Below are 11,333 nucleotides of genomic sequence, written 5' to 3'. Positions count from 1 at the left end.
CTATCCTGCTCGGCCATCGCTCATCCATATATTTATAAGTACATATTCTCATTCACCCCTTTAGATTTGTGTGTATTAGGTAGTTGTTGGAGAATTGTTAGATTACTTGTTAGATATTACTGCACTGTAGGAACTAGAAGCACAAGCATTTCGCTACACTCGCATTAACATCTGCTAACCATGTGTATGTGACCAATAACATTTGATTTGCGTGAAAGTAAAAGTTGTCTAAAATATAAATAGTAAAGTACAGATACCCCCCCAAAAATACTTAAGAAGTACTTTCAAGTATTTTTACTTCAATAATTTACACCACTGCTGGAATCAGGAATGGGGGTTATCATTGGCAACACACCCGGTCCCTCTTGGGAAAATAACGTTTTCTAATCTATTCACCACTTCAAAATTACTTAATCTGACCAGACATAGGACTGTTTTATATTCCTATTCTCCATTAGAATTCAATATCTGACTTTGATTTCTCCATTCTATTCTTTGTCGCAGAGCAATTCTACACCTCCGGAGATCTTGAAACAGACGTGCCTTGACATTTTTCGATTTCAGTTGCGTCCACAAAGGGGTGTGAATATAATCAGTGATGACGATTCCTACATTCTCGCCAGTGGGTCTACCCGCCACATCTGTTGTAGTTTTAAGAACGAGTTTTGACTGCGTAAACCATGCCAATTTAACTGCTATTTAAACTACAACTCCCAGAAGCACAGTCCACAATAAAATTCCGGTGACATTTTTTTGGTTACATGATTGAGTACATTCTAGCCAATTAGGGATCTTGTGGAATACCTATGTGGGACATGAGCCCAGCGCATAAAACTGGCCCGTTCTCCGGCGTCTCGCCAGCTCAAAGTGCCACGACTCAATTGAAATAAATAGGAATCCCAGACGGATTGACTGAGAAAGAGAATTTGCGGAAATAGCAGCATATTTATCGCCAGATTGAAGGAAATTCCACAACAAAATCCGAACTTCTTCAACCGCCTCCAAAAGTGGTGTAGTTACATCAGCAGATATATATTTAAAAAAAGGTAGGAATTCTGAAGACCTCTGGAAGTCCGAATTACTAGGTCATTTAGCTGACTAATGATGACTGTAACGTTAGCTTTTTTAAAACCTAGTTAGTTAGCTGGCTTGTGATTGTTATCAGACCGCAGCAGACAGTTGAGCAATTTTGTAACAATACTGTAGTAGATATAAACTGACTTAACTAGCTATGAGACTAACTAGCAAGCCAGCTAGCGTGTTATAACAACCTAGTTAACGTTAATTCTCAACTCCTGAGATGTGATGTAACGTTAGTTCGCTAGTTAAAGTTAATTTACAGTTTTTTTTTTTTTTTTTTTTTTTTATAGCTAACGTTACTTGCGATTTCCACATAATGATGACTCTTCCTCATTTCCATTTCACATGCTATGTCAAAAGATTGAGAAATTAGGTCACAGCGTTTTATGACAACAATTTTCAATACTTGCTGAATGCATAATATTTGATAAGTATTTCTCACAATATTATGCCGCGTCATGTTTTTTTTTAGAGCTGGGAGTCAGAGGGTGGGGGGTAGCTAGCCCCCCCTTAGTCAGTGCTCGGTCCAGGGAGGGAGAGTACCCCTTTGGAATGTCCAGACAGACTTGGGCGGAGCGTTGGGGTGTTGACAATATGCCAAGCACTTGTTAGTGAATATGGGTATTTAGTGAATATGGGTATTTGCATAAACGACATTCAATGGACTGTAGGGTATGGACGCGTTTCCGATGGAGTATCCTGATGGCAGAGAGAGTAGGAAGGATGGAAAGGGATGTTGGAGTAATATATATTGTTTTCCGTAACGACTGACGCTTCGTTCACACCGACACTCATTGCATTTTGGTACACCAGAAGTACATTTATTTGCAATGCAACGCTGCGTTTACTTTGCAGAAGCAGTTGCAGTGCGTTCGGTGTGGTGCATACCTTGGATTTATCACATTGTTGCGTATTCGTAGACTGCCTGACAGAAATGGCAGCAGAAGGTGAATGTTGAACTTTTTCCATACATATCCAGATGATGCAGCGTTATATTTATCGCGCTCACTATCGGTGTGATCAAGGCGTGAGGTTTGCATTTTTCTCTGCATGCAGTGCTTGACGTGGACTGAAATAGTTTCCGGTACTCATTTTGGCTGCCGGTACTGTTTATATTTAGGTGCAGGAGCTCCACAATACGTTTGAACATGTAGTATATTTTATAAAAGGAACAGAAGCTCAAGCAGTATAACATTTTTATGGCGCTGGTACTCCGCGCTGGTACTCCGCGCTGGTGAGCTCCTGCTCAAGTCAAGTCTGCATGAAATACTTTTCTTCAGAGGTAGGTGGCACCAAAAGCTTTGTTGCCTTTCCTTTCTACATGCCTGTTTTTGAAGGATGACGTGCAAGTTAGAGGCCCACACTCTTTTTGCTTTGTCTGTAACCTTGCTTCCTATCCAAATGGAGAGGCTCTTAACTTGACTCACTCTTCCCTTTGTGTAGTTTGTCAACTGGTTAATTCCACCAAGCCATAACTTCAGCCTATAAAAACATTGAGTAGTAAGGCTATGTTAAGTTTGGATGAAGCATACTTCATCCATTTAATTTGCCAAGCTGGGTTTAGTTTATTCATCATTTTGCTGTCTGTAATAACTTGTCATTGACGTGTAGCCCTCGTATGTAGGGAACCCCAGATACTGGGACAATACATTTAGACTCTGCTATTCAACCAGACGGCTTCTCCATATTCCAAATGGATCCACCGTCGGTTTCTGGTAATAGTTGTTTAATGTTTCCTCATTAAACAACTCCTTGTGTACCGAAGATGAAAACATTGCAAGCTTCTTTTCACTCGACCTGGCATTTTTTTAAATGCTAAAATACACACCCCACTATATGCAGAGGGAATTCACGTGTGTTATCACAGCTGTGTACATACCGCCACAAGCAAACACCAATTTAGCCAGCAAGAATCCTCTCACCCGGAATCAGACTTTTTTTGTCACGGGTGACTTTAACCAAGCCCGTCTAAAACAAATTTTCCCAAAATATCACCAATGTGTATCCTGCCCCACAAGAGAATCCAGCGTGGTCAATAAAGACTGATTCCGGGTGAGAGGATTCTCACCCGGAATCACAAACATCGGTAACGCATACAAAGCCATCCCCCACTTCAGCCAATTAGATCACATCTCTCTGGTCATACTCCCCGCCTACAAGCAGCAACGGAGATATCGGTACAAATATGAAACCTGATGACTTGGTGGCGTGCGACGCATACAAGGCAAGCAGGTACAAACTCCGAAAATCCCTTAGGGATGCAAAAGCCTCTTCGAGGCTGACGTTAGGAATAGTCTTTAGTGAATACTCACAAAGCTGCCAGCCAAGATGGCATCCCTGGCCGTGTCCTCAGTGTTTGCTGATCAACTGGTGGGTGTCTTATTGAACATCTTCAACCTGTCCCTGTCTCAAGCTGTAGCCCCCACCTGCTTTAAGGTAGGGACTGACTATCACCCTATCGCGCTCACCTCCGTCATCATGAAGTGCCTCAAAAGGTTGGTCATGGCCCACATCAAGGCCAGTATCATAGGCACACTGGACCCAATTCAATTTGCCTACCGCTCTAACAGATCCATTGAATATGCTATTTCAATCGCTATTCACACGAGGAACACCTATGTGAGAATGCTGTTCATTGACTACAGTTCAGCATTCAACACTATTGTTCCCTCAAAGCTAGACACCAAGCTCAGAGCCTTAGGTCTGGACAACACCCTCTGACTGGACCCTGGACTTCCTGACGGGCAGACCACAGACTGTGCCTTGACAAAAGCACCCCCCCCCCCCCCCCCCCCCACAAGCCATCAAGACTGCTGAACGCTTGGAACTGGACTGACCACCTGCTCTGATTCTCCGCACCTTAGCACTCACCCACACAGACATCCACACACACATACATTGAGTTGAGTTTGAGTTTATTTTTACAGGGACAGTGCACATTAATCAACGTTTCAGTAAAAGTGCCGGTTTTAGCCAGCCGGCTAATTTTCAACCGCAGTCCCTGGGCAGGTTATTAAAAACAATTACAATATAGACAATAGCAACATAGAACAAGACATAGCATACAGACATAGCAACATAGGACAAGCAAGACGTAGCAAGACATTCATGCTACAATTGCTGCTACCAGTCTCTTATTAAATTCGGAAAGTATTCAGACCCATTGACTTTTTCCACAGTTTGTTGCGTTACAGCCTTATTCTAAAATTGATGAGGGGGAAAAAACTAATTTAATCAATCTACACAATACCCCATAATGACAAAGCAATAACAGATTTTTAGAAATTTTAGCAAATGTATAAAAATAAAAAAACGGATCACATTTACATTTATTTCACCTTTATTTAACCAGGTAGGCGAGTCGAGAACATGTTCTCATTTACAACTGCCACCTGGCCAAGATAAAGCAAAGCAGTGCGACACAAACAACACAGAGTTACACATGGAATAAACAAGCATAGAAAAGTCTATATACAGTGTGTGCAAATTAGGTAGGCATTAGATTAGGCGAGGTAAGGCAATAAATAGCCCATAGTGGTGAAATAATTACAATTTAGCAATTAAACACTGGAGTGATGGATGTGCAGAAGATGAATGTGCAAGTAGATATACTGGGGAGCAGAGGAGGAACAATAACAGTATGGGGAATGAGGTAGTTGGATGGGCTATTTACAGATGGGCTATGTACAGGTGCAGTGATCTGTGAGCTGCTCTGACAGCTGCTGCTTAAAGTTAGAGAGGGAGATTTGAGTCTCCAGCTTCAGTGATTTTTATTTTTTTTGCAATTCGTTCCAGTCACTGGCAGCAGAGAACTGGAAGGAAAGGCGACCAAAGGAGGAATTGGCTTTGGGGGTGACCAGTGAAATATACCTGCTGGAGCGCGTGCTATGGGTGGGTGCTGCTATGGCGACCAGTGAGCTGAGATAAGGTGGGGCTTTACCTAGCAAAAACTTATAGATGACCTGGTGCCAGTGGGTTTGGCGACGAATATGAAGCGAGGGCCAGCCAACGAGAGTGTACAGGTCGCAGTGGTGGGTAGTAAGGTGACAAAATGGATGGCACTGTGATAGACTGCATCCAATTTGTAGTTGTCTAACCAATCCAACCAGACACCTAGGTATTTGTAGTTGTCCACATATTCTAAGTCAGAACCGCCCGGAGTAGTGATGCTGGACGGGTGGGTAGGTGCGGGCAGCGATCGGTTGAAAAGCATGCATTTAGTTTTACTTGCATTTACTAGCAGTTGGAGGCCACGGAAGGAGAGTTGTATGGCATTGAAGCTCATCTGGAGGTTAGTTAACACAGTGTCCAAAGAAGGGCCAGAAGTATACAGAATGGTGTTGTCTGCGTAGAGGTGGATCAGAGAATCACCAGCAGCAAGAGCGACATCATTGATGTATACAGAGAAAAGAGTCGGCCCGAGAATTGAACCCTGTGGCACCCCCAGAGACTGCCAGAGGTCCGGACAACAGGCCCTCCGATTTGACACACTGAACTATGTCTGAGAAGTAGTTGGTGAACCAGGCGAGACAGTCATTTGAGAAACCAAGGCTGTTGAGTCTGCCGATAAAAATGTGGTGATTGACAGAGTCGAAAGCCTTGGCCAGGTCAGTGAATACAGCTGCATAGTGTTGTCTCTTATCGATGGCGGTTATGATATAATTTAGGACCTTGAGCGTGGCTGAGGTGCACCCATGACCAGCTCGGAAACCAGATTGCATAGCGGAGAAGGTACGGTGAGATTCGAAATGGTCGAAGATTCGAAGACCTTGGAAAGGCAGGGTAGGATAGATATAGGTCTGTAACAGTTTGGGTCTAGACTGTCTCCCCTTTGAAGAGGGGGATGACCGTGGCAGCTTTCCAATCTATGGGAATCTCAGACGATACTAAAGAGAGGTTGAACAGGCTAGTAATAGGGGTTGTAACAATTGCGGCGGATCATTTTAGAAAGAGGGTCCAGATTGTCTAGCCCGGCTGATTTGTAGGGGTCCAGATTTTGCAGCACTTTCATAACATCAGCTATCTGGATTTGGGTGCAGGAGAAATGGGGGAGGCTTGGGTGAGTTGCTGTGGGGGGTGCAGGGCAGTTGACCGGGGTAGGGGTAGCCAGGTGGAAAGTATGGTCAGCTGTAGAAAAATGCTTATTGAAATTCTCAATTATCGTGGATTTATCGGTGGTGACAGTGTTTCCTAGCCTCAGTGGAGTGGGCAGCTGGGAGGAGGTGCTCTTATTCTCCATGGACTTTACAGTGTCCCAGAACTTGTTTGAGTTTGTGCTACAGGATGCAAATTTCTGTTTGAAAATGCTAGCCTTAGCTTTCCTAACTGCTTGTGTGTATTGGTTCCCAACTTCTCTGAAAAGTTGCATATCACGGGGGTTATTTGATGCTAATGCAGTACGCCACAGGATGTTTTTTTTGTGCCGGACAAGGGCAGTCAGGTCTGGAGTGAACCAAGGGCTATATCTATTCCTGGTTAAAAACATTTTTTTGAATGGGGCATGCTTATTTAAGATGCTGAGGAAGGCACTTTTTAAAGAATAACCAGGCATCCTCTACTGATGGGATGAGGTCAATATCCTTCCAGGATACCCGGGCCAGGTTGATTAGAAAGGCCTGCTCGCTGAAGTGTTTTAGGGAGTGTTTGACAGTGATGAGGAGTGGCCGTTTGACCGCAGACCCATTATGGATGCAGGCAATGAGGCAGTGATCGCTGAGATCTTGGTTGAAGACAGCAGAGGTGTATTTGGAGGGCAAGTTGGTTAGGATGATCTCTATGAGGGTGCTCGTGTTTACGTATTTGGGGTTGTACCTGTACCAGATTGTCTAGCCTGGCTGATTTGTAGGTATTCAGACCCTTTACTCAGTACTTTGTTGAAGCACATTTGGCAGTGATTACAGCCTTGAGTCTTGGGTATTACTCTACAAGCTTGGCACACCTGTATTTGGGGAGTTTATAACATTCTTCTCTGCAGATCCTCTCAAGCTCTTGTCAGGTTGGATGGGGAACGTCGCTGCACAGCTATTTTCAGGTCTCTCCAGAGATGTTCGATCAGGTTCAAGTCCGGGCTCTGGCTGGGCCACTCAAGGACATTCAGAGACTCGTCCCGAAGCCACTCCTGCATTGTCTTGGCTGTGTGCTTAGGGTCGTTGTCCTGTTGAAAGGTGAACCTTTACCCCAGTCTGAGGTCCTGAGCGCTCTGGAGCAGGTTTTCATCAAGGATCTCTCTGTACTTCGCTCCGTTCATCTTTCCCTAAATCCTGACTAGTCTCCCAGTCCCTGCCGCTGAAAAACAAACCCACAGCATGATGCTGCACCTGAGCTCAATTTCGAGTCTCGTAGCAAAGGGTCTGAATACTTATTTACATAAGGTATTTCTGTTTTATATTTGTAATAGATTTGCAAACATTTATTTTTAGAGTCTTTGGTATAACTCGACCAGAGAACGAACCCCCAACCTTCCAATTTCAGGGTGGACACACTAACCACAAGGCCACTGGTTAAATAAAGGTTAAATACAATTCTGTTTTTCTCCTCCATCCATCCAACAGGACAGCTAACCTGTCATAGTGGTCATCATGGATCTATATGACCCTCAGACGCTAGGCATCATGGTATTTGGAGGCTTCATGGTCATCTCAGCCCTCGGTATCGTTCTGGTCTCCACCTTCTCCATGAAGGTAGCCTAACTGTTGTTAATGTAATAATGTATGCCATTTTAGCAGACGCTTTTATCCAAAGCGACTTATTCATGCATGCATAATTTATTTGTATGGGTGGTCCCAGCGGGAATGGAACCCACAATGCATTGCAAGCACCATTCTCTAACAACTGAGCCATGTTGTTGGGGTAATAATGTCTAAATGTGAACTGTTATATGTTGTCTCCTTCTCCATGAAGGAGACCTCATATGAGGAGGCGCTGGCCAAGCAGCGCAGAGAGCTGGGTAAGACGGCGCCTCTGGGACAGCTGACCAAGAAGGACAAGAAGAAGGAGAAGGTAAGACGAGATCAAACGAAACTCTACCCAAATGTTACTCTAGCTCTGTGTGTGTTGCCCCAGTATCTGTGTGTTAGAGACGTCGACGAGGAGTATGACATGCCTGCTCGAACACCCAGGAAGCGCCGATTCATACTCCCACTACACGGCTCTGCAAGTGTTAGAATGTCAAAATACGTTATTTTTTTACTCACCAAATATTGAGTTTCGCTGAGCGTCTGTTTTTATTTACTCCCGTTACGTCCAGTACATATTTCCAAAAAAGGTCTAAATAAAAAAAAAAAAATGTTGAAGCAAACAAAAATGCCTTTTCGGCAGCTCCAATGACATTACTGTTGCGCACCGATCTGAAGTCCAACCACTCAATAGTGTCAATAGCACCTCGTTGTGGCTGCCGGTGTTCATGCTACACCACTGCTTATAAAACTATAAGTTAATGATGTGTCAAATAAATGATCTCCAGCTCAGGACTCCAGCTGTGTATTTGTTTTGCTAACTTGCTAGCTAAGTTGGCGAAGATGTCAAGATCAATCTTCTTGGTCGCAGCAGAGACATTCAACCCCCTACTGGATGAAGATCTACTTTTTGTTTTTAAAGAAGTAGCGCCTCTTGTGTGCACTTCCGCTAATACCGTATGCTACAGAAACGGTATGACGGTATGAACATCTGTGTTTGAGGACACATACTGTAGCACATTGTGATTGTATAATACATGTTCTAAATTAAATGTATTCTTATTATCATTAAGGCGTCTGAGAAGAAGAACCGGGGTAAGAAGGAACACAAGCCTAATGGGAAGCTTCCAGAATTAGAACTAGAGGATATCCCAGTGGCCGAGCCTGAACTAGCCCCAGAACCCGTTTCTGCCCCCGAACCTGCCCCTGAACCTACCCCTACCGCTGCTCCCGAACCAACCCCTGCTCCCGAACCAACCCCTGCTCCAGCTCCCCCCGTTGTAAAGGCCTCCCCTGCTCCAAAGAAGAAGAAAGAGAAGAAGATGATGGCTAAGGTTGAGCCAGCCCTGGCTGCTCCTGCCCCAGCCCCCATTGCCCCCTCCAAGCCTGCCCCTGCCGCAGCAGCCCCCATAGCCCCTTCCAAGCCTGCCCCTGCCGCAGCAGCCCCCATGGCCCCCTCCAAGCCCGCCCCTGCCGCAGCAGCCCCCATAGCCCCCTCCAAGCTCGCCCCTACCGCAGCAGCCCCCATGGCCCCCTCCAAGCCTGCCCCAGTCCTGGAGGCTGTCACCAAGGAGGTCCCTGTGATGGCAGTGCCCCCGGTGGGCTCCCAGCGGACTGCATCCAAGGCTCAGGAGACAAAGGCACATGACCTTTCCAAGAAGAAGGCGTCCTCCAAGAAGAAGACAGAGTCTGGTAAGGAAGTTTGCCTATTTTCAATCATTTTACATCCTAGTTATTTTGTCCGATAACTAGAGCAGCACAACTGTTGATAATACAGCATGTTTAGGTTCCATTTCTAACTAGTAGGCTATTGGATTAAGATAAATATTTCTTAATTTTTGGAATGGATTGGAAATTAAATATTATTTATTTACTCTAAATTGTTAGTGCTTATCTAGGATTATAAACTGGGTGGTTAGAGCAGTCTAATTTGTTTAAAGCCTACATGTATAGTAATTTTTGTATTTTTTATTGTTTAGTCTGTCTTTCGGATGGGATGTTAAACGGGTGTCCTGACTCTCTGAGGTCATTAAAGATCCCATGGCACTTATCGTAAGAGGAGGGGTGGTCAACCACGTTGTCCTGGCTAAATTCCCAATCTAACCCTCATACCATCACGGTCACCTAATCATCCCCAGTGTACAATTGGCTCATTCATCCCCGCTCCTCTCCCCTGTAACTATTCCCCAGGTCGTTGCTGTAAATGAGAACGTGTTCTCAGTCAACTTACCTGGAAAAATAAGGGTTAAATAAAAAACATGTAAAATGGTTTAGTCTGTTCAGGCTCTGTCTGTAAGTTGTACATGTCAAGATACCATTCTTCCTTCTGTGGGTCATGTTGTGTGACGGACGGACGGACGGACGGACAGTCAGTCAGACGGATACAGTGATAACGGCTAGACAGGATGTTACAAGATATCTATTTGATTGATTGTTTGAACGGCTGAACATGGGCGTCTAGGCAGGAAGTACTTTAGCCATAACACAAACACTACTGTAGTCCTCCTCCTATGGGGCTTTTCCTTCTAGACTTACCCCCACACCAGGGTATCACCAGTGTTTCATCTTAATGTCCGCTTTGTCAGTTGACACAGCCTCTCAGTAACCCAGATAGTAGGGCTGTTTCTTTGGTTTCCAGAGGGCTGTCTCTGTCTGGTGCCACTCTGCCCCAACGAACACTCAGCCTGGGGGACAGCTGCCCAGTTCCCCGCCATGGGAGTTTGGGAGTTTACCCACAGCCTTCAGATGAAATCAAACTTTATTTGCCACACGTGCCGAATACAGCAAGTAGACTTTACTGTGAAATGCTTACTTACAAGCCCTTAACTAACAGTGCAGTTCAAGAAGAGGAAAATATTTACCAAGTAGGCTAAAATAGAAAATAAGAATAAAAAGTAACACAATAAGAATAACAATAACGAGGCTATATACAGGGGGCACCGGTACCGAGTCAGGGTGCGGGGGTACAGGCTAGTTGAGGTAATCTGTACATGGTGGTGGGGGCGAAGTGACTATGCATAGGTAACAAACAAACAGCGAGTTGCAGAAGTGTACAAGAGGCGTGGGTCAATGTAAATTGTCTGGTAGCAATTTTTATGAATTGTTCAGCAGTCTTATGGCTTGGGGGTAGAAGCTGTTGAAGAGCCTTTTGGTCCTAGACTTGGCGCTCCGGTACCGCTTGCCGTGCGGTGGCAGTGCGATTGAGATTGCGTCATCTGTTGGGGCGGTATGCGAATTGGAGTGTGTCTAGAGTGTCTGGAATGCTGTTGTGAGCCCTGACCAGCCTTTCAAAGCACTTAATGGCTACCGACGTGAGTGCCATGGGGCAGTAATCATTTAGGTCGGTTACCTTCGCTTCCTTGGGCACATGTAGGTATTACGGACTCGGTCAGGAAGAGGTTGAAAATTTAAGTGAAGACACTTGACAGTTGGTCCGCGCATGCTTTGAGTACATTTCCTGGTAATCCGTCTGGCCCCGCGGCTTTGAATGTTGACCTGTTTAAAGGTTTTGTTCACATCGGCTACCGAGAGCGTTATCACACAGCCATCCAGAACAGCTAGTGCGCTCCTGCATGCTTC

General features: G+C 45.0%; 1 protein-coding gene across 1 annotated transcript in view; it reads left to right on the top strand.

Moving 5' to 3' along the window:
• The first annotated feature begins 839 nt into the window (after positions 1 to 839).
• The window catches only part of LOC120029359 (ribosome-binding protein 1-like), a 37,205-nt gene continuing 26,711 nt past the window's right edge, over positions 840 to 11,333 (top strand). The window contains exons 1-4 of the mRNA XM_038974589.1: positions 840 to 1,046; positions 7,632 to 7,760; positions 7,981 to 8,079; positions 8,828 to 9,446. Of these exons, the coding sequence (XP_038830517.1) occupies positions 7,659 to 7,760; positions 7,981 to 8,079; positions 8,828 to 9,446 (820 nt within the window). The 5' untranslated portion in view covers positions 840 to 1,046; positions 7,632 to 7,658. The remainder of the gene's footprint in view (positions 1,047 to 7,631; positions 7,761 to 7,980; positions 8,080 to 8,827; positions 9,447 to 11,333) is intronic.

This window comes from Salvelinus namaycush, chromosome 35 (assembly GCF_016432855.1).
Source record: "Salvelinus namaycush isolate Seneca chromosome 35, SaNama_1.0, whole genome shotgun sequence".
NCBI lineage: Eukaryota > Metazoa > Chordata > Actinopteri > Salmoniformes > Salmonidae > Salvelinus > Salvelinus namaycush.
The sequence above is the reverse complement of the archived record's forward strand: the minus strand, read 5'-3'. Positions and strand labels throughout refer to the sequence as shown.